This window comes from Carettochelys insculpta, chromosome 1, assembly GCF_033958435.1.
Source record: "Carettochelys insculpta isolate YL-2023 chromosome 1, ASM3395843v1, whole genome shotgun sequence".
In the NCBI taxonomy this organism is placed as follows: Eukaryota; Metazoa; Chordata; order Testudines; family Carettochelyidae; genus Carettochelys; species Carettochelys insculpta.
The window spans coordinates 341,145,038-341,166,402 of NC_134137.1; the positions used below are offsets into that span (position 1 = coordinate 341,145,038).

General features: G+C 39.1%; 1 protein-coding gene across 2 annotated transcripts in view; it reads left to right on the forward strand.

Annotated features, from left to right (window-relative positions):
- TUBGCP6 (tubulin gamma complex component 6) overlaps nucleotides 1-21,365 on the forward strand; it is a 39,932-nt gene that overhangs the window by 2,981 nt on the left and 15,586 nt on the right. For both annotated transcript variants that reach the window (XM_075015457.1, XM_075015468.1), the window contains exons 2-16: nucleotides 763-1,593; nucleotides 2,906-3,069; nucleotides 9,178-9,388; nucleotides 9,939-10,112; nucleotides 10,824-10,945; nucleotides 11,524-11,599; nucleotides 12,808-12,917; nucleotides 15,310-15,401; nucleotides 15,502-15,641; nucleotides 16,819-16,968; nucleotides 17,593-17,674; nucleotides 17,767-17,855; nucleotides 18,492-18,607; nucleotides 20,893-21,031; nucleotides 21,124-21,240. In XM_075015457.1, coding sequence (XP_074871558.1) covers nucleotides 847-1,593; nucleotides 2,906-3,069; nucleotides 9,178-9,388; nucleotides 9,939-10,112; nucleotides 10,824-10,945; nucleotides 11,524-11,599; nucleotides 12,808-12,917; nucleotides 15,310-15,401; nucleotides 15,502-15,641; nucleotides 16,819-16,968; nucleotides 17,593-17,674; nucleotides 17,767-17,855; nucleotides 18,492-18,607; nucleotides 20,893-21,031; nucleotides 21,124-21,240 — 2,529 coding nt within the window. In that variant the 5' untranslated portion in view covers nucleotides 763-846. The remainder of the gene's footprint in view (nucleotides 1-762; nucleotides 1,594-2,905; nucleotides 3,070-9,177; nucleotides 9,389-9,938; nucleotides 10,113-10,823; nucleotides 10,946-11,523; nucleotides 11,600-12,807; nucleotides 12,918-15,309; nucleotides 15,402-15,501; nucleotides 15,642-16,818; nucleotides 16,969-17,592; nucleotides 17,675-17,766; nucleotides 17,856-18,491; nucleotides 18,608-20,892; nucleotides 21,032-21,123; nucleotides 21,241-21,365) is intronic.

The following is a 21,365-nucleotide window of genomic DNA, read 5'->3' on the forward strand; positions in this document are numbered from 1 at the left end:
ACCTCTCGAGGTCCCTTCCAGTTCTAGTGTTCTGTGGTGATAATTCATTAACTATTTTAACATCTGTAGGTGTTTGCATGTGTAAAGCAGAGGTTATGATGTATAGGTTGAGCCTCTCTCATCCAGCACCGTAGGGACCTGACCAATGCTGGACGAGAGAATTTGCCGGGCCATGGGAATCAATATTGTCTAGCACATTATTAATACTTTCACTGCTTATTGTGATTTTTAGAAGACATTTAAGGGTAAATTACAGCAAAGTAACAGTACAGAACACTGTGAGCCAAGACTTCTGGCTGTAAACAAACTTTGAGACTGTGGGAAACTTGGCCATACCCATGATAAGTGGCTTCCCAGCTAACTAAAATCATACAGGATTAGGGATATTGCTCGATGAGAGGGTTCCAGATTAGAGAGAGTCAACCTGTCATACTTTGGTTAGCATTTACTGAGTAGTCACAGAGAGGTAGCCATGTTAGTCTGTATCCTCGCAAAACAAAAAAGCAGTTATGTAGCACTTTAAAGACTAACAAAATAATTTATAAGGCGATGAGCTTTTATGCGGTAGACCCACTTCAGATCTGTAAATAATGCTATTCAAGATCTGAAGAAGTGGATCTGACCCACGAAAGTTCGTAAGCTAATAAATTATTTTGTTTAGTCTTTGAAGTGCTACATGACTGCTTTTTTGTTTTGTGTACTTATTGAGAATCTCCTTCTGTGGCTGGTCAAAAATATCTTTTTTGCCTTTGTATTTTCCAGGTCTTGAAATGGAATCAAACACGAAACATAAAGTTGTATTTGCGGTGAGGTGACTTTACAGCTGCACAGCTCATTTGTGTTGAAATGGAGAGCATTACACAGCTGTTTGGTGACTTGTGTGAAGCACATGTAACAGGTTTGTCATGGAAGGTTCATCTGGGCAGACAGAAGATCAGCAAGAAAAGAGCTAAGCAAAATCTAAAAAGGGTTGCATATAATGCCCTGTTCATGAACCTTTTTCAGGATGAAACCCGTAAAGTACAGTCAAACATTTCCAGACTTCCTGTGAAAAACAAAATTTTAATGCTGTCCTTCAACTTGAGGGTTGGTGGAATGGGTGCTCAAGCAGATAGACTAGAGAAACTTGTGGAAGAACTGGAAACCTCTAACTGCTTACCCTTTACCGAAGTAAATTCTGTTCTGGATCTTCTAGTACAGCTTGCAGGAACTGGTCCTCCTCAGTGTCTACCACCAAAAAAAGACTATTTTCTGAACAACAAGTATGTTGGGAGAAATGTTAAATATCAGGGTTATGATTATTATGATGTGAGTGTATTTGAGGCTGATATACAGTCTTTAATTACAAGTGAAGAGCACCAGCTTAATGACACAATTCAGAAGACGCTTCGGATAATGGAGGCTGCACCTGGCACTGGACTTCCTGCCATCGGATTACTTTCACAGAATTACCCTGTGGGTGACAGGTTTGAGAAGGAAACACGTGTCTCACTCTTCGGTGCTCTTGTTCACAGCCGTACATATGACATGGACATAAGGTTGGATCTGCCACCAGTACCTGACAATGCAGATTTGTCTGGACTTGCGATTAAAGTAAGTGGCATGCTTATGTTCACTATCCTTATTATTTTATTTGAGTAGATGCATACGGTAAAATCCTGATTTACGCAGTTTCGACTTACATGTTTCTTGGATTAATGCGAGTTGAAATTAACAAGTGAATTTGAAAGGAAACCCTAGATGCGTGTCATTCACATCTATACATGAACACGTGCTCCTGGGGTTCCCAGCAGCAATGGGGGCTGGCTGGAGTGCAGGTCCTCCCCCAGGGAGCCAGCTGGCTGGGGGTAATCCCTGGCAGTAACGAGGGCTGGGAGCTGGCCGTACTGCAGCACTCTGTTCCAGCTCCAGCCCCCAGGAGCCGCTGTGGCCGGGGACAGTCTCTAGCAGCAAAGCAGCTGTGAGCCGGCCAGGCAGTGCAGCACTTCACGTGCCAGCTCCAGCCCCCAGTTCCCCCAGCTGAAGCAACTCTTCCTTTTTATGCTTGTACCCCTTCTCTCGGGTTATGTTAAATGGTTTCAGAGGCAGCTGTGTTAGTCTGTTTCAGCAAAAACAAGGAGTTTGATGGCACCTTAAAGGTTAATAAATTTATGAGGGCATAAGCTTTCGTGAGAGATGGGTCACTTCCACAGATGCTTGAAGTCTTCACTTCAAATAAATAAATATCTCATGAAAGCTTATTCCATAATAAATTAGTTTACCTTTAAGGTGCCACCAGATTCCTTGCTAAATAAATGTTCTTAGATGAAACCTGTGTCCAATGGATTTGACCTGTTACGCTGTACACCAAATTCCCAGCCAAGTCTGGTAGTTCCTGGGTTGGGGTGTTTGGTGGTTCACATGACTGAGCCCTAATCCTGCGAATATATGCCTGATTATATGCACATGAATTGTCCCAGTGAAAACAGGGGAATTTGTCATGTAAACATTAATCACGTGCATAAGAATTTGTGGGATCACAGTCTACCTCACTTATTTTGTGAAAAAGAAAAACAAAACCAGGTTTATTGTTCTGGTGCATTATGTATTATTGGACATCTAGTGTTTGAACTGACATTATATTCCAAGCAAAATATTTCCACTTCTAGTCTTAACAAATTGTTAATATTTTAGTTTGTTTATTCCACTGGCTACCGAAGAATGGTTTCTCAGAAACTGAAGTAGATTCTATTGTTTGTGTTACAAATAGCAAAGTTTCAATTAGTATAAATAATCACAAGGCCGAGTACTTAAAATGAACATCTTTCATTATTAAATTGAACCAACATTTAAATGGTATTATTATAACTTTCTCAGTGAGCATTGCATCTGTGTGTGGAGTTTGAAGTCTCATGGTTATTTACAGGTTCCTCAAAGTATAGATCAATCAGAAGATGAGGGATTCCAATCAGCGTCCAATCTGACTCCTGATTCTCAGTCAGAACCCAGCATGACTCCAGACATAGACCTCTGGGATGCCGTACTTACTTATGGACCCAGCAAACGCAGATGCTGGGAAAGAATTGGATGGTATGTGTCTGATGTTATGTTGTGAAATAATTGCATGCTTTTATATTATTTGTAATATTTGTAGTTGGAAGTGACCTTAATTAGAATAAACACAGAATATACCATCTGATTTGAAATATGGAGTTCAATATCTTTGATCATAGAGTTAGTTATATTTTTGCCAAATGATAGGGTAGAGCTTCATGGCATTTTTGAAGGGGTGGGTCAGTTTTCCTTGCTGCCACTGAGATTTTGAGTGTTCAGGGGCATGGACTGTTTCTTCCTATGGGTATGACAGAGGCTAGCACATAGCTGGTGCCATCATAGAAATCAATAACACTATAAGTAGGAGCATTTCTCATTTTATGAATAGCTATTCTTGTTCGAGGGAGGGAGGGTGTTGAATATGTTAATATAGGTACTTAGATGATATGGGATCCTTTTTCCTCTACAAAATGATTAACAAATATTAACTATAAGTTAAATATTGTCCTTGTTTTACCAACGGAGAAACTGCAACATTTTCAGGGCTAAGGAGGAGCCTGATAAATTCAGTCCAATGTTCTTTGTTTGTGAACAATTAATGAAAATAATCTTTCAATAGAAGCTATTGACAAATATATAATGCCTTCCATTCTACTGACTCATTTCAGCCAATAAAAATGCATCATGTAAATTAACAGTTTTAGTTAATTGGTTGTGGTGGTTGCATTTTGTCAAATGTCAGTTTTTAAGAATGACTTGAGCTTTAACATGGCCTCACATACCAATAACAATTACTAATAGTGATATTTTTAATTTAGCTAATGTCACACTTCAAATGGAACCTTTGCAAAAAAATTTAATGGGAATTATGGAAAATGTTGTCTGTTTTTTTCCATTTTTCAGATCACTTGGGTCAAGAAAAAGACAGGGAGTGTTGGGGGAAAAAAGATCATTTTTAAAATATTTGTTCAACAAAAAATAAGGAAATATTTAATCCAGAAATTGATCTAAAATATTGACTTGTCCTGTGAAAAGCAATTGTGCTTTTTTTTCTTGATACAAAATTAAATTATGCTGTGTAATAGACTATACATCAGCTAGACTCTATCAGTACTTGAATACTAATTCTGTATCCACTGAGTCACTGTGGTGTGGTGACATTTCACAAAACTGTAGTCGTGGAAGGGGTATCAGTTGGAATGGTAAATAAAGATCTCCTTGGATGAATAAGTCAACAAACATGGTTGTCAGTATGCACAACTAAACTGAGATTCACTAGGTTGTATAGGTTTGGATGTATTGGAATTTAGCAAAACAAGGTATGTGCAGCATTATACGGTATATTTGAGACCATTTGTGCTATGTTTGTTCGAGAACTCCTTAAACCATAAGAGCTACAACCACAAAATTTGGTATTCAGCTTCCTCTTACCCTAACTTAAACTATGGTCAGGGTATGGTTGTGTCTGGAAAGTGGGAAATGCCTGAAAAAATTCCATGGCCCCAGATGAAGCCAGACTCCCCCACAGTTGATGCAGTTCCCACCAAGGACCTCAGCCCCACCCTTCCCCCAAGTGTGAGAAGATTCCACCTCCTGTGTAGCTACAGCTGGGCCTTCTCTCCCCCCACCCCACCCCGACCCAAAGGTGTTGGGCCAAGAACCCCCAGACCCTCATAAGGAGGTGCCAGGGCTGCGCAGCACAGCCCTGACCCCCACCCCAGGGACCAGACAAGCTCCACTTTCGTTGCTGTGGCTCCTCCTGGTAAGCCCCCAAGACCTCCCAACCACCCTGTAAGCTCTCTGCTTGGTGACCCCCTGACCTGACCCCCCCACCCACTCTCTGGCCTCACTCCACTACCCTCCACCCCCTGGCTTGAACTCTCCCACAAAGCCCCTTCTTTGATGTCTGCACCCCCACTCTGTGCCCTGATCCTCCCACACACACAGAACCCTCTGCCCTCACCACACCAGCCCTGCCCTTTCCACTATGCCCCCATACCCTCACAGGTCCTGCATTCCTCCACCCAGCCCCTTGGCCACACTCTCCCCCCAAACCTCAATGCCGCTTCTAAGCCCCCGCACTGAACCCTCAGCCGCCCACTCCCTTGTTCCTGCCCTCACTGCTGAATTGCAGCCCTACCTAAGCTGCCCCACCCCCAAAACCCCTGTTGTGACATCAGTATCCCCTTCCCAGTCCCCCCATGCTCACACTAAATGCTGTGCCGAGTCCCCACCATTCTGCCCTTACTCCAGTACCCTCACTTTGTCCTGAGTCCCCCACACCCAAAACCCGCCCCTCACTTCTCCAACCTCACCCTATCTTCAGCCACACAGCAAGTCCTCGGCCCTTATCCACCACCCTGTGCCCTCATTACAGCCCCTTCCACTCCCTGCTGTAACTCCCAACTCTCCCCAGCCCCCTGCTCTCACTCCTATACCACCCGCAGCAACACTTGCCCACCCCTCTATCTATTCTAGCAAAAGACAAAGAAACTGCAGCTGTTGTCTGCCAAGCTCTATGTAATCTTTGAATCACTGTTACTTATATTAATGCAAACTTCTTTTTTCTGATACACTTTCCTTTTATTTTCCAAATAGGGAAAAAAACACCTTACTTACATAAATACCCAAAGAACACCAAGCCAATTTTCTAGTTCTCTTTAAAAAAAAAAAAAATGCTTATTTTGAAGTCATAGCCAAATAATACTTTTGGATGTCTACTCAAACAAGAATTGGTGAGGCAACATTAATACTTTTCCCTTCCAAATGGTGCATCATTTTATGAAAGGTCTATGTTTACATATGCTATGTTTGCAAATTACCCATGTTGGACTTTTAGATTTAGGCAGTTAAGAACATTAATGGTGTCTAAGTACACATATATGAACGTGGAAGCTGAACCAGGGTGTGATAGATTGCATATAGGAGGAAGTAGTTGCAGAAGCACTTAGGAAAATGAAAAGAAGAAAACATTTGGGTCAGGTGAAGCACTAGTGCATAGGGTGAAGTCATTAGGACGGGAAGGCATTAAACACCTTAAAAATGTGTTCTGTTATATTCTTGAGAAAATGCTGGATGAATGGTATAAAGACTTTGTGGTGTCTATTTTAAACATGAAGGAGTTATGGCATTGTTTGCTAATTTTCACCTGTTAAGCTGATGTCACCATGTTATAAAAGTGTGAGTGAAGATAACTGAAAAGGGTCTGCACAGAATAGTTGAAATTTGAAAGGGTCTGTATGACTTGAGGCCCAGAAGGAGCAGAATTAATGTAATATTTGCGCTATAAATCCTCATGGAAGAATTCTGAGAAAAGAGGTGGCAATGGGGTGTTGTCTTGTGGAGCCAGAGAAGGTCTACAGTTGTGTACTATGAGAACTAGTTTGGTGGATTTTGTGATAGAAAAGTATTCCAGAAGGGTATGTACACCTGACCAAAAATGTATGTGATGGAGTGACTACCGTAGTTGAAACTAAATGGGGCTATTATAGAGAATTTCCTGTAAGCACTGGCCTGCATCCAGAATCAGTATTAATCCTCTTTCTCTTTGCAGTTGTCGTTTGATGTGGGCAGTGAGAAGAAAGAACTGATTTAGAACATTTTGTTCAATGGTGACCTAGTGATGTGAGCATAAGATTGTGCGACCCTGCAAATCAATTTTGAATAGTGACAGCATAGTTTTGACTGTGACTCTGGTATCTGAGGCAGAAGGACTCTCTGTGAAGGACATCAAAGGCAGAAAGCTTAAAAGAGTGAAATATAGTAAACTCTTTCTTTCATATCCGACAGCCCCAGGAGGTTGCCAGATATTCAAATATTCTGGATAATAGAGAGGTATACATAACAATGCGTAACCCTTAAAAAAAAAAAAAAAAAAGAGAGAGAGAGAGAGAGAGAGATTAAGAAACCAACAAAAATGTATGCAGAGTACTTTATTTACCAGCAACAGCACAGTAAACTCTTGGTTTAAAAGACTAATGAGGGCGAGGGGTGTTCATGCCCCCTGAAAGTCTGTTAAATGTGAGAGTTTACTGCCCACCCAACACGCCAAGCTACCTCACCCCCCCCCCCCCCGAATAAAAAGGGGGGGGAACCTGCCACTTACCAGAGCTGCCGCTGTTGGAAGACAGCCAGACCCTGCCATGTGGCTGGGACTCTGCCAGTGCAGCTGGGACCACCTTGTTGCCAATGGCTGAAATCACCTTGCCATGCTGGCTTCCACGTGCTTTGCTGCATGTGGCATGAGCCACCTCGTCATGCAGCAGGGTGCCTCAACCTGCAGACAGCTGGAGGGACCACCACTGGAGCTGCCAGGGATGGGGTGCATATGCAAGTGCCATTCTGCCCATGTACATGCCCCACCCCAGTGGAAGGAGTGTGTGGCAGCTCCAGCAGAGGAAATGGTGGCTATTCCAGGCTGCAGTAATGTGTGGTGGGGGGGTGATTTTATGGACCTGTGGCCTTCAGGGACAACAGGTGGCGGGGAGGTCTGCTAAATCAGAGGTCTGTAAATTTGAGGGTTTACTGTAGCATTGTACACTGTAAACTTATACTATATTTGCTGTGTTCATTTGTATTTACTTCCTCTGTACGTACTTTTGGAAAAGGTGGCTCAAATAACCAGCATTTTAACCATAAGTGAATTTTAGAGTTCCGGATGGTAGACTGCCAGATATGAAAGAGTTTACTGTAATCAAAGTATCTAGTAGTTGCTGATGATGGTGCCCTCCTGAGTAAAATCCAGCATCATATTAAAGCTGTATGGTGCAGATGACATAGCGGATCCCCGCTCTCTGTGACAAAACAATGCCAGTATAGTAAGCAGGCAGCGTAAGATGGTAATTCCACTCCTTTTAATATATGGAAGAGATACTTGAGCAGCCACAAGAGATCAACATGCTCTACACTGTGGAAATGTTGACGTGGTCAAATGGTTGGATGCTTCATGATAGGAAGTGAAATGACATGCAGGGTCTAATGCTCATTGTGCTAATTGAAGACATGTTGGGGGAGGAAAGGCTCTGTTGATATGGTTATCTCATTGGAAACCTGAGAACTATATCAGCAGCAGGGCTCTAGCAATTATTGTGGATAGAAGATGACCCGGGAGTAAACAAAAACTCAGTATGTGGGGTCAGATATCCGAGTACAGTACAGAGAGCCCGGTCTGCACAAGAGCCTGGAATATAGTTGTGAGTTCTGGAAGAAGGCTGTAAAAGTTGCTGGCCCTGAATAGATAAGCAGGAGCATTTTAGCTCGTGTGTTTTTAACCCTGTAGTTCTCAATCTGTGGTCTTCAGACCATGTCTAGGATTTGCAAAGGGGTTTGTACCTCCATTTGAAATGTTTAGGGGTCTGCCCATGGAAAAGAGGTTGAGGAAACTGTTTAAAACCATTGTTTGCCCAGAATCCTTATAATATCCACTCCAGTTGTGGTTGGAAATTGTGCACAGAAATGAAAGACTTAATTGACAGATGTATTGCAGAATATTGTGTGACTGTTTTCTGATGGCTTCTCAGTAGCATTTAGCAATAGTTGTTATAATTATTATTACTGGAATGTATGTGTAGTGTATGAAAAGACTTTTGAATGCTTTGTTCCTGTGTTTAGATTTGAAGTACTTTTATACAGGGATGTGTTTCTTCTGTTCTGTAAATTTTCTAGAACACATCTGGGTGCTGTGAAAATAATTATCATGGTTAAGAATTGATCATGGAGAGATTTTTAGGTTGTAGTTTGGAATTGGCTCCTGGTAGTTGCTGAGCATTTTTAACAAGTGCATTGTGCAGATCTTCATTTACTATCTTAACAGGCATTAATTGTAATTTCAGCAGTTAATCTGTTTGGGTAATTTTGTGCAAGCAGTGGTACACTTCTTCCCTTCTACTTTGGGACCACATCTCACTCTTCTCATTCTTCCAACTGAGCTCGTGCTAACGAGATCTTGGGGTCAAGTACATCTATTAGATTCTTCAAGAATGCAGTTTCCTGCAAGCTTTTGCCAGGTGTCCACATAGCCTCCTTATTCAAATGTTGCATTATAGATAATCCACTGGGGTAATACATTTTAATTTTAGTGTAAAGTTACAGGAAAATGTTGGTTTTTTTGGCTCTTACTACTTTTGTATTTTTTTTCTGACTCAGCCCACCTGGTAAAAAAGAGGAACCATATCTTACTGAGGCTGGAAGAGAAGCTTTTGATAAATTTTACAGGCTTCGAGAAGGGGAATTAGAACTATTTAATAATACTATACTCCAGCTTCCACAGCTTGTGCTAATGAAAGAATCTGAACTGGTTAAAGATGTTTTGAATGTCCTTATTGGTGTGGTATCGTCTACATTTTCACTTAATCAGGTATGAACAATTTTCTAAGCATTGCCATGTTCAGTAATACCTGACTTCATGAGTTTTGGTAGAGATTTTTTTTGCAGAACATTTCTTTTATATTTGAAGCCTCGTAACTCTTATTAGTATAACTTAAAATAACCAGAGAACTCTCTTACTGCAGTTTAAATGTTCAAAAATTCTGTAGTGATCTAGAAAAGAAAATGTGTGTGAGGACATAATTAAAGGATTCCATGAATGCATTAAAATTATTAAAATAATGGATAAACTGTTTTGGTTAAAGATTTTTTTTAATTCACGCTTTAAAGTAATCATTATTTGATTTTCCTCATCAAATTGTGCTACTGTTTTATATCTGTTATCTTTCTGTCTTACATATTTAACTCCAGTCACCATAACATGTAAACTGTGTATCTATGTGCCATTAGTTTATGGATGTTTTGTTTTCATGCAGTTGGGAGTGAGGTGGTGTAATTTGGCAGTTGGAAGTGAAGTTGTGTAGCACTGAATATATAATTCTGAAATAACTGGTACTTTCTCCCTTTCTGCACCATTCTAGGCTGCTCAAACATTTGTGATAAAGCAAGGGATATACGTGTCTGGAACATCACCAGAAAGCATGAACAATCTCCTTTCAGAAGTTGCTGAGTATGGAACGCATTACACACGATTGAGTCGTTTTTCTCTTCAGCCAGTCCTAGATTCCTCCTACAACAAAGGTCTTGTATTTCAGGTAATGTGCTTGAATGGAATTTAGGATGCTAGCCTTCTGAACAGAATGATTATTCCTTGTATAGGGAATAATTTTGACATGCAGTTCTATTGAGAAGTAAAAGGTGATAGCAATATTGCTAAATATTTGCATAGTAAATGTATTAAAACTGTAGCAGCTCTTTCTGGTAAGTGTGAATGCATTTTGCAATGTAAAGAAATAAAATGAGTGAAACGGTCTGCTTTAATATTGTCTCAAGTAAGTCTGAAGTTGTTTACTGCCTCTTTGTAAATATTAGTTTTCCAAATGTGATTTGAATTAAGCAATTTGCTGAATCTTTGCATGATATATAACTAATTTTGTTGGTGTCAAATGAGAATTACTTTTTAACCAGAGGGTTCAAAGGAAATCATCTTTGTAATACCCTATTACAACTATGAAAATAAAAATTACCTAATGTTCATGCATTTGTTCTTTTAAAGTATTCAGTGTGTTTCACATTAACGTAATAAATGGTGTTCATATACATGAAAACGAAAAAATCCTGTTATCCTTCAAGTACACACATTTTCTTGTCTAGCCATTAAACTTGAACTTTTAAAAAAAAAAAACTTGCCAAAAGTAGAATGCAATAAATGTGTTTTCATGTTTGATATACTGCAATCAATGTGAACATAAACTGAATGCTAACAATTTTAACACAGGGTGTTGTCAATGTTTTTCTTCTATTAGGCATTCACAAGTGGATTGAGAAAGTACCTGCAGTATTACCGAGCATGTGTGCTGTCAACACCTCCCACTTTAAGCCTTCTAACAATCAGCTTTCTCTTCAGAAAATTAGGGCGACAGTTAAGGTAATATTATAATATTAAAGCATTGTAGGAATGAAAAAATGAAATCAAATTCCTTCTTTATGATCACTGAAAAGACACTGCTAGAGAACACTTACTACTCGGTCTTTGTTCATTTCATAATATTTTCACATCTCAAAATTCCACAGGCTAGTAGTAGCAACAATGCTAACTAGCTTTCTCAGAGTGCTTTTTCATCAGTAGGTCTCAAAGTATTGCACTTCACAGATGAACTCATTATATGTTCTCAGTTATTACAGAAGGGGTGAAGTGTGGCATAAAGAGGTGAAGTGAGGAAGGATATAATATAAGGACTGATAGACTAGAAAGCTTTAGAATAGATAGCTAGACTAGTGTCCTAGCCAAATTCCAACTTAAAATCCATTCTGCTACTTCAAATTGTTCCTATAGCTTGGAGAAAAGTTCTCCACCTTCCTCATCTCTCTGCCCCAGTTACAGTTTGGTAGTGCAGAATGATAGCTTTATGCCATTCCAGGGTGGTGCATTTCATTGATAAGTGCAAATGCCTTGAGATACTTCTTGCTAAAAGATCCTACATTAAATGCGTTTTTTTTGTTTAGGTATTTAGCTGAACTCTGTGGTGTAGGAGCAACTGTAGTGGGGATCAGCAGAGGTGCCACTGCTTCATTTCCTATGGTGATTATTGATCTTATTTTTGGAAAACTGTTTTAGTTTTAATACCAGGATTTCGGCTTCAAATATAATTGAGTGGTGTCTTTTAAATGCTCAGTTTTGGCCTAAATCTGCTCCCAGTGAGCTTAGTAAGAGTATTAGCAATGAATTCTATTAGACCAGTGCTGAATGCTTTTGAAAATTCCACATAATTGTTGCATTAAATAAGAGAGAATTCATAAACTGGTTATACACTGTTTATGTAGGAAGCCTGTCATTGTTCTGTAAGTGGGTGTACAATACAAACACTTCTATAATGTGCAATATTAAATATTATTCAATTGTATTACTAAAATAATCTAAATATTAAAAACAATGCTATCAACAGAAGACAGCCTTCTGTAATCCTTCCTATTTAAACTTGCCCCTCTGAAAAGTTTGTGATTTTACAAGACCTGAAGGTGAACAAATGAAGGCACTGCCAGAACAAAGAAGAAATATGAACTTCAGTGTCTGTGGCTTTTCAATGGGCGTGCTATGCCAACACAAAATATTTAAATATTGGGACATTGCCCTAGTGATTTTGATAGAAGAGATAAAAATTAAAATGTGGTTCCTAAGATATTCAGGACCCACATTAATGAAAGGAGCTCAAGAGATCAAAACCAACCCCTTGAATTGTTCATGAAAACTTGTTAGAGGGTAGTCCAACTGGTTATGCGCTGGTGTAGTATGGCATATGCTTGAAATTCTGCTAGGTGTGTTGGCTTGTTATGCTGTTTTAAGTTCCTATGGTAAACAGGGATGGCCCCACATAGAGTATTGCAATAATTAAGCATATAGAAGTGGTAAAAGCAGGATAACAGTGGTAAGGTGTACATCATGTAGGTAGGATTATGCTCTTGTGCTCAAGTAGAGATAAGAAAAGCACTCATGGCTAGAGTTAATATCTAGGTATCCAGAAGCAATCCAGGATCCAGAAAGAATCCTCAACATTCCAGTAAAGCTTTGTCAGTGAACGGGGCATATGTCACCAATGTCTGTCTTCTGGTTGGTTTTGACAAATCCTCGCAATAATATTTAATTTTTATCCAGACTGAGCCATGACCAAATTGCATCTGTCTAATAAATAGATATAAGGATGTGTGTATTCTGAATCTTTTTTTTACTAGCAGTACAGTGGATTTTACTGTTTTGAAATTTAGGTGTTTATCTTTTTCCCCCCCACTTAGGGAGTAAGATTGCTTTCATACCTGTATAAAGAGGCTCTCAATAACTGTAGTAATGAACATTATCCAGTTCTTCTGTCATTGTTAAAAACCAGCTGTGAACCATATACCAGGTGGGTTGCAGTGGCACTGTAATAATAATGTACTAGTTTTCTGTTTGGATGTTTTTAATTTAATAACTGTGAAGAAATGGATAAGTAGGCTGAGTTAGTCTATATAGAACAGTCCATTAGCTTGAATAATATGAGTTATTTTAAATAAGTTAAGGCACAATTCAGCTCCGAAAAGAGACTGCAAAAATGGTATGATGGGGTACCATATAGGCTTCCTAGGGACTTTGGTATCAAAATCTTTCCTAGCAAATAAAGAATATTTTTTTCCTAAATTATAACCCAACTAATTCACTCAGGCCGTTTCTACACAGACCACTTTCTTCGGAAGTGGCATGCTAATACAGGGAGCGAAAGATGCAAATTCCCCGCGCCTCTTTAGCATGACGTCACTTGATTTGGAGTCCGGAAGACTGTTCTTCCTGACTCCAAATTGCCGTGTAGAAGTGCGGCCCCGGGGCGGGCGGATTCCGGAAGGAAGTCCTTCTTCCGGAGGCCCCTTCTTCCCAAAAATTTTTCTTAGGGGATAAGGGGATTTTGAAATGTGCAGGGTCCTTTCGAAAAGGACCCCCACGTAGACAAGCCTTGCACGATCGAAACTCAGCACTTTTGAAGTGCCACGGCTGGCAGCATGCTAACAGGGCACTGAATATTCATTTCAGCGCCTCATTAGTATCCTCCGATTTGGCCATTAGCATGGCCATTTCGAAATTTTGGCCAAGTGTGGCCGCAGCCAATGTGTCTTCAGTTCTGCAACTTTTATATACTGCTGGACCCCCAGAACTTCATTTTGTTTATTGAAGGATTAGGACAGTAACGTAGGTGTGTGTGCGCGCACGCGTGTAAGAATTTGCAGGGTGAAAGTGAATGTGTTTGTAGCAAGTCACGATAGCTTTGTCTGCACTTGTATTCCTCATTCAAAAGAGGCATGCAAATGAGGGAAGTTGAAAATGCAAATGAGGCACTGATTTACATATCAGATATACAGAATAGGAAAAGGGGTTCTTTTGAAGATGGGGTTTACTTGTGAAATTGCTGCATCTGCATGGCTTTTTTTCAAACGAATATGCAAATTAAGCACCAGGTATGTCAATCAGCACCTCATTTGCATTTTTGATTTCCCTCATTTGCATGCCTCTTTTGAAAGAGGAATGCAAGTGTAGACATAGTATATGAGGAAATAATTTAAGCAGTAATGGTTGACAGAGATCATTTCCTGTTAACTTAAGGCTGTCTTAAGGATGTTTAACCCTGTCTCTAATTCATTAACTTTCAGAAGATGTACTACTTGGATGTTGTTCTGGCAGCTATAAATCATAAAAATATAAGAATATTGAACCTTTACAGTTCTGTAGACGAGGAGGAGCGGGTTGATGCTGATACGGCACACTGAGTTTCAGAATCTGTAGTTTATAATTTTGTTTCCTCTGTGCATACAGGAAGGAAGATAACAACCTATGCATCACACTGAGGTCGAGAGAGTCTTTGTAGTAAAATATGAAAAAAATATTCCCAAAATAATTCACATTTCTCCAGATAGATCAAAAGCTGCTCAAACTCAAAGAGGGGATCTCTAAATTTGTGTCCTAAAGTTCTATAGCCTCTCTTCTTCTTCTGCACAAGTTACATCTAATTAAAATCTTTGTTCCTACCCCAGTTGCCATAAAATGGGCTATGCTGTCATTATTAGAGGGCAAAAGCTTTTATTTGAATTTTATTTTAGCTTGATTTCAGACTAAATATTTGCAGTTAAGATTCTCTCAAAGGATGCTTGTTATACCAAAAATGAGGTACAGTAAGGTCTCAGAGTATGCGAGGGTTCCATTCCACGCACGGTTGCATAACCCAGATTTCATGCAAGTTGGGGTCTGGCTTTTTCCCCGGCTAGCCAGGGAAGGAGCGGAAAGGTAAGTTCTGGAGTGGGGGGGCAGTTGGGGAGGGTTAAGCCTGGCAGTGGGTTGGGGCCATGGGAGGTGGGGTAAGGCTGGGGTGGGTTCGGGCTGTAGAGCCAGCGGGGTTGAGCTTGGACAGGGGGAGCAAGTTAAGCGCAGCTGGAAAGTGCACTACAGGGTTTACAATAGGAATCAGGGTCAGGCACGTAAGGGCGGGGTCACATACTCTGAGACCTTACTGTATGTATTGTTTTGTATTGCGGGGAGAGGGTAACTCATTGTGATTCTGCTTAACTTTTACATTTGTCTTCAACGTGACTTAAAAATTTATTTTTGTTGTGATTTTGACAAATGTGCTTCTGATTTTAATATGTCCTTTGTATGCATATATACTGACTGAGACTTATATGGAAACAAAGGTATGTCTATTTGTTCAAATAAAATAACTTTTATAAAAAGGAAAGAGGCTCTTAACTCTGTGTTGTATAATCTTAATTTTTTAGGTTTATCTATGATTGGGTGTACAGTGGTGTATTCAGGGATGTTTATGGCGAATTCATGATCCAAGTAAATGAGGATTATCTTAGCTTTAGAGGTACAGTATGTATATGAAGAACTTTCAGCTCATTTAGTTTGCATTCTTGTTATCTTTATTAAATACATATACTTTGATCTTTCTTATCTTTGATTTATAGATAAACATTATTGGACCCATGGATATATTTTGATTTCAAAAGAAGTAGAAGATTGTGTCCCTGTATTTCTGAAGCATATTGCCAATGATGTGTACATTTGTGGGAAGACAATAAACTTATTGAAATTGTGTTGTCCCAGGGCAAGTACTTGCTTGGTTCTTCCACATTGCACTACAAAAACAAATTCTTGACTAGCTCTCTGGAAAATAAATATGCACTTTTTATATAAGTGGCAGTGCCAACAACAGATACTGAATGTTGTTTAGCTGTTTACATTCAAGTATTCATGACTTTGGTATTCCATTGTAAAACAGGTCTTTGCCCATGAAAGCTTATGCTGCAAAATATCTGTTAGTCTGTAAGGTGCCAAAGGACTTCTTGTTGTTTTTTGAAGATACAGACTAACTCAGCCAGCTCTCTGATAATTGTAACCCAGATGATGATTTCTAATTGACAAACTAAGTGTGCAGCAGCAAGTTTAAAGTACCTTTTCACAACTTTAGGTTTCATATTTTCCTTTGTGTAAAGCCTGGGTGTGTTAGGCCTCCAAGCAGTTGTTCTTCAATACACAAACACTGATAGAAGCTGAGGACTTCTTCTTCAAGATGTGAACTTTGCTAATAAAGGAGATCATACCTCCCCCCGCCCCATTGTTTTGGCTTTTTTGTTACACTCTTGTTCGGATACACTTCAGTAATTCCACTGTATACATTTTTTTTACAAAACAATTCTGTTTGTGGTAGGAAGAATTATTAAAATAATAAATGTAAAGTACCCTTTAATTTACACTTTTATCTCATTTCGAAGAGAGCCTGTCTTTTATGTACCTTTCAGGGTATAGAAACATGATCCTTTTTATATCTGTTCCATTTTAATGTCTGGATATATGTGTGGAACCTAAAGTGCTCTTTGTTTGACATGTAGTGCCATCAGCTATTCAAGAATGTAACATGGTTAGATATTTAAATATCTATTTTTACAGAATGGCTCAGAACAAAACCTCCTCATAGGAGAACAAACCAGCAGTCTTGTAGCACTTTGAAGACTGACAAAATAATGGGTTTGATCTGAAGAAGTGGGTCTGACCCATGGAAGGCTCATCACCAAATAAATTATTTTGTTAGTCTAAAAAGTGCTATATGACAGCTTGTTTGCTTTGTTAAAATACAGACTAACACAGCTACCTCTCTGTTACTGTTCCTCCTAGGAAGTATCTCAACAGTTGATCTACACATATACAATCATAAAGCCTGATTTGTCATTTAAAATTCACTGACTTTCTTCACTGCTCTTTAATTGTATATTTCTTGTTTGTAGCATTACATATGCTGGTCTGATATCCCTGTTCCTCGGATTTCTGTTACTTTTTCTCTTGAAGAGCTGAAAGCGATTGAGAGAGACTGTGCAGTATATGTAGGTCGAATGGAAAGAATTGCCCGTTACAGTTCAATTAGCAAAGAAGAAAAGGTAAATTAGTATTAAAGAAGGAATTTTATATCATTAGCATATTTAAAGAGAGCCTCAGATTTTTCATTTTATTGTATGTGTAAAAGTACTGACATTCACGACTGCAGTTGTCCTGCATTGTTTTGTATTACTATCTCAGTAAATAAAGATGAACTTAATTACTTTCTGATTTTTGTTTACCTGGGGTGTTGTTACTGTTAATATTTTTGATTTTTGGAAACTGTTTTGTAGGACTCTCCTCTGGTAATTTTGTTCTATTTGGTTTAATCTGTTAGGGAAGGTTAATCAAGATTCAGGAAATACGCTTTTGAAGTCTTACTTGTTTATTAACTAATCAGATTGTTGCGTATGTCAAGACTGTTTAGTAATTTGCACAGCTAATTGTTTCAGTAGAACTTCATTATTGTGAGCAGATCATTGATTAAGGCAATTTTAGTAAACTTAGATACTATGTTCAGTGGCTTACCTGATTGTGCCCAATTTATTAAATGGGTATAAATCCTGGAAGCCAGCTATCTCAGGACATTATTGGTATGTGTTTGTGGAATGAAAGCCAACACTTTAAATTCCAACACCCTCTCTTCATACTGCAGAAGTATAACACTGCATGTATGTATATTTTAGGATTTGCGCATGGAGATTGCAAAACAGGAGCTGATTGTTCATGCTCGAGAAACAGCTAGTAAAGTATTAAAAGCTATTAATGGTAAGTTTCAGTGAGATTTTCATGTAGTGATATTTTTCTTTTGTATTTTCAATATGTGATGTAAAGTAATAATATTTTCAATTTAAATATAGATCAACAAATATCAGAAAGAATGGCCTTGGATGCAAAGAAACGGGAACAGTTTCAGAAATTAAAAGAACAGTTTGCAAAAGATCAAGAGGTATTTCTGTTTGATTGCACTGAGAATTTGCTAAAGAAAAGTAAAGACATTCCATTTTTTCACACTGAAACATCAACTGTGATTAAATCTAATCTTAGGAATGGCCTATTATGAACCCTTTTTCCTGAAGAGGGGAAAAAAAATCACATAATAGTGATGTCCATGAAGAAAAAGTCAACATTCTGATATTTTTGATGCTTTGGAAATCATCTTGCAGTGGTTTGAAGGATAAGAAGAAAATAATGCAGTGCACTGTACTGCAGTTTATTCAGTATATCTGTTATTTTAAAATGTTCAACTTTGACTTTGTCGGTCTGCATTTTAGTTTATAAGATGGGTTTCTACAGTACATTATGAAACTGTTCAAACACCTAATTATGTACAGTAGAAGCTTGGTTATCCGGCATCCTGTTAACTGTCAACGTTGTGTTAACCGGCAATGCTGCGGCCACCAGGCCAGTTACCTGGCCTTGGCTGGCTGACCGCATGGTGGCAGTGGGGACCAGTGAAGCAAGGTTACTGGCCCTACTCCACTATCCAGAACATTTGATTTTGTGACACCGCAGTTTCCCGGCTCAGTCTCTGTTGGTGTTAAGTGATTTTATTTTTTTTAAAGACTTATAAATGTTTGTTTAGCGTCGGCTTGCGATGAAACAGGAGGAGATTGATGATGATTTCAGCTATGCCAGAGAACTTAGAGAGAGAGAGAAAAGATTGAAAGCCTTAGAAGAGGAACTCGAAAAAAAGGCAAGGTAATACATTAAGAAACAATGTTTGTCATTAGTCTCCCAAAGATTTCGTATCATGTTTTCCTATAAGGTAGGCTTTTGAAAACAAATAAAATATTTCTGTTTATGGAATCTTAATAATTGCTCAGGAGAAGAGTCTACACCAATAACATGTAAACTATTTTTTTATAAGTGTGACTTGAGAAATACTTTAACAACAAAATTTGTGATTGAAAGCTGCCCCTGCTGCAAAAATATTAATGTGTTCAGGTAGGTTAAAAAATTGTGTGTAAATAACATAGGCTTTTTTGTTGTTGTTTTTTCTAGTAATGTTACATGTGGGTTCATAGAATCATAGGGCTGGAAGGGACCTCAGGAGGTCATCTAGTCCAGCCCCCTGCTTCAAGCAGGATCACCCCCACTAAGTCATCCCAGCCAGGAGCTTGTCAAGCCGGGACTTAAAAACCTCGAGGGATGGGGAATCCACCTCCTCTATAGGCAACGTATTCCAGTGCTTCACCACCCTCCTGGTGAAGTCGTTTTTCCCAATATCCAACCTATGCCTCTCCCTCCTCTGTAACTTTAGACCATTACTCCTTGTTCTGCTGTCTGACACCACTAAGAACAGTTTCTCACCATCCTCTTTAGTGCTCCCCTTCAGGAAGTTGAAGGCTGCTATTGAATCACCCTAAGTCTTTCTTTTCTTCTGTAAACTAAACAAGCCCAAAACCCTCAGCCTCTCCTCATAGGTCTTGTGCTCCAGCCAATCATTTTTGTTGCCCTCCGCTCAGCCTGCTCCAGCACATCCACATCCTTTTTATACTTGGGCGGGGGGGGAAAGCTGGACATAATATTCCAGATGTGGCCTCACCAGTGCCAAATAGAAGGGGAAAAACCCCTTCTCTAGATCTGCTCGAAATGCTCATCCTAATGCACCCCAATATGCCGTTAGCCTTCTTGGCTATAAGGGCGCACTGGTTACTCATATCCAGCCTTTCATCCAGCATAACCCTTAGGTCCCTTTCCGCTGTACTACTGCTTAGCTAGTCAGTCCCCAGCCTATCACAATGCTTGGGATTCTTCTGCCCCAGGTGCAGGACTCTATACTTCTCCTTGTTGAACCACATCAGATTTCGTTTGGCCCAATCCTGCAATTTATCCAGGTCGCTCTGGATTCTATCACTAGCCTCCAACATATCTATCTCTCCCGCTAAGCTTTGTGTCAGCTGCATGAGTCTACATGGCCCCCAAACTTAACTACACTGCAGCTCTACATGAGGCCTACATTCCACCTTGGCAAATCTGATTGGCTGGTCAGAGCCACAGTTTGTACATTGTTGAATGCTGTTTGGTTTTATTTGGATTATGTTTTAACAGCTGTCAGTGGTTAAGGACTTAATTTTAATCTAACGGCATACACTGATTGATAGGGCCACAAGTGGTGTCTGGGTATGTAAGGTGAAATGTATCTCTTGGTTCCTTTTTAATATATAATCAGGTCTGACTTGTATCCAAGTCAGATGTTTGTTTGTAGTTAGTCATTATCAGGAGTAGAGCTTTGGGCTTCACCGTGTACTTTCAAAACCTCTAGCTGGAGGTGGTGGGTTCTTCATCTTCTGAAGTGTTCAGCTCAAGACTGGATGTCTTTGTGGAAGACGTGTTTTAGCCAAGCTCAAGGTACAGGACTCAGTATTGTGGTAACTGGTTTAAAGTCCTATGGTAGGTACAAGTCAGACTACTAGATGATCCCTCCAGGACATAATGAGAGCAGTAATGACAACTGGCTCAGGTAACAATCATGAGGACAATTGAAATACATTTGTGTAATTAAAAATTAAATTGATGAGGACAATGCCATGGGTGTGATGTGCTATTTTTAAAGGTAATTGTTTTTCTTTATCAGGTAGACATAAACAGGAATGGGCAGGAAACAGAACACTATTTTCAATGTTAAAATTGATTGTAATTATGTAAATTCTTCATAATAATTGTAGCTATTACAAGTTTTGATGTTACTCACCAATATACAGTCATAAATACCAACATTTTTTTTGTTTTCTATAATATATTTAAGCACATTTGTTTATGAAAAATTAGTGTCCTAATAATATGGTTCTACAAAAACTTTTATGACAAAAATAGCTTCGTAATTTTGTTATGTTTCCTCAACTGCCTTCTGTGTATAAGAGTTCTCGGGACACACGTTTCCTTGCTCTTTTAAACCGGTATATTCTTTGAGTATACAGAATGAAAGTTGGAAAAATAAACATATGCTGAGTCTGTAATATAGTATCGTTACTCTCCTTCAGGCAAGAATTAATTGACCATTATAGCAAGCTTTCGGATGATGCAGCCCGTAGGGAGCAAAGGGCTTTATGGAAAATCCAGCGGCACAAACTGGAAACAGCCCGTCTTAACTTTCTATTAGAAGATCAAAAACATATTGAGGTATCTTTTAAATTAAAAAAAAAAAAATCTTTAATAGCATTTTAACCTTTGATATATTAAAGGTATTTTGGTTTTGCTGTTGGGATTTTTAGGAGATGCTTGAAAAGCTTCCTGATGTGAAGTACAGGAGGAAATTAGACATTATTCCACATAAGCCATGCCTAAGAGTTTCAGTTACAGACACTGTTGTAGAAGACCCAAGTTCTCAGGTTGGTTTATTTTCTTCCAGAATCATTTCATTACAGTTCCAGGTTTTCTAATGTTGATTTTGTAGATCTGTGGTCACTAAACAGAAGAGTCGCCACAGCAACAAAGTGAATGAGTATTACAATAT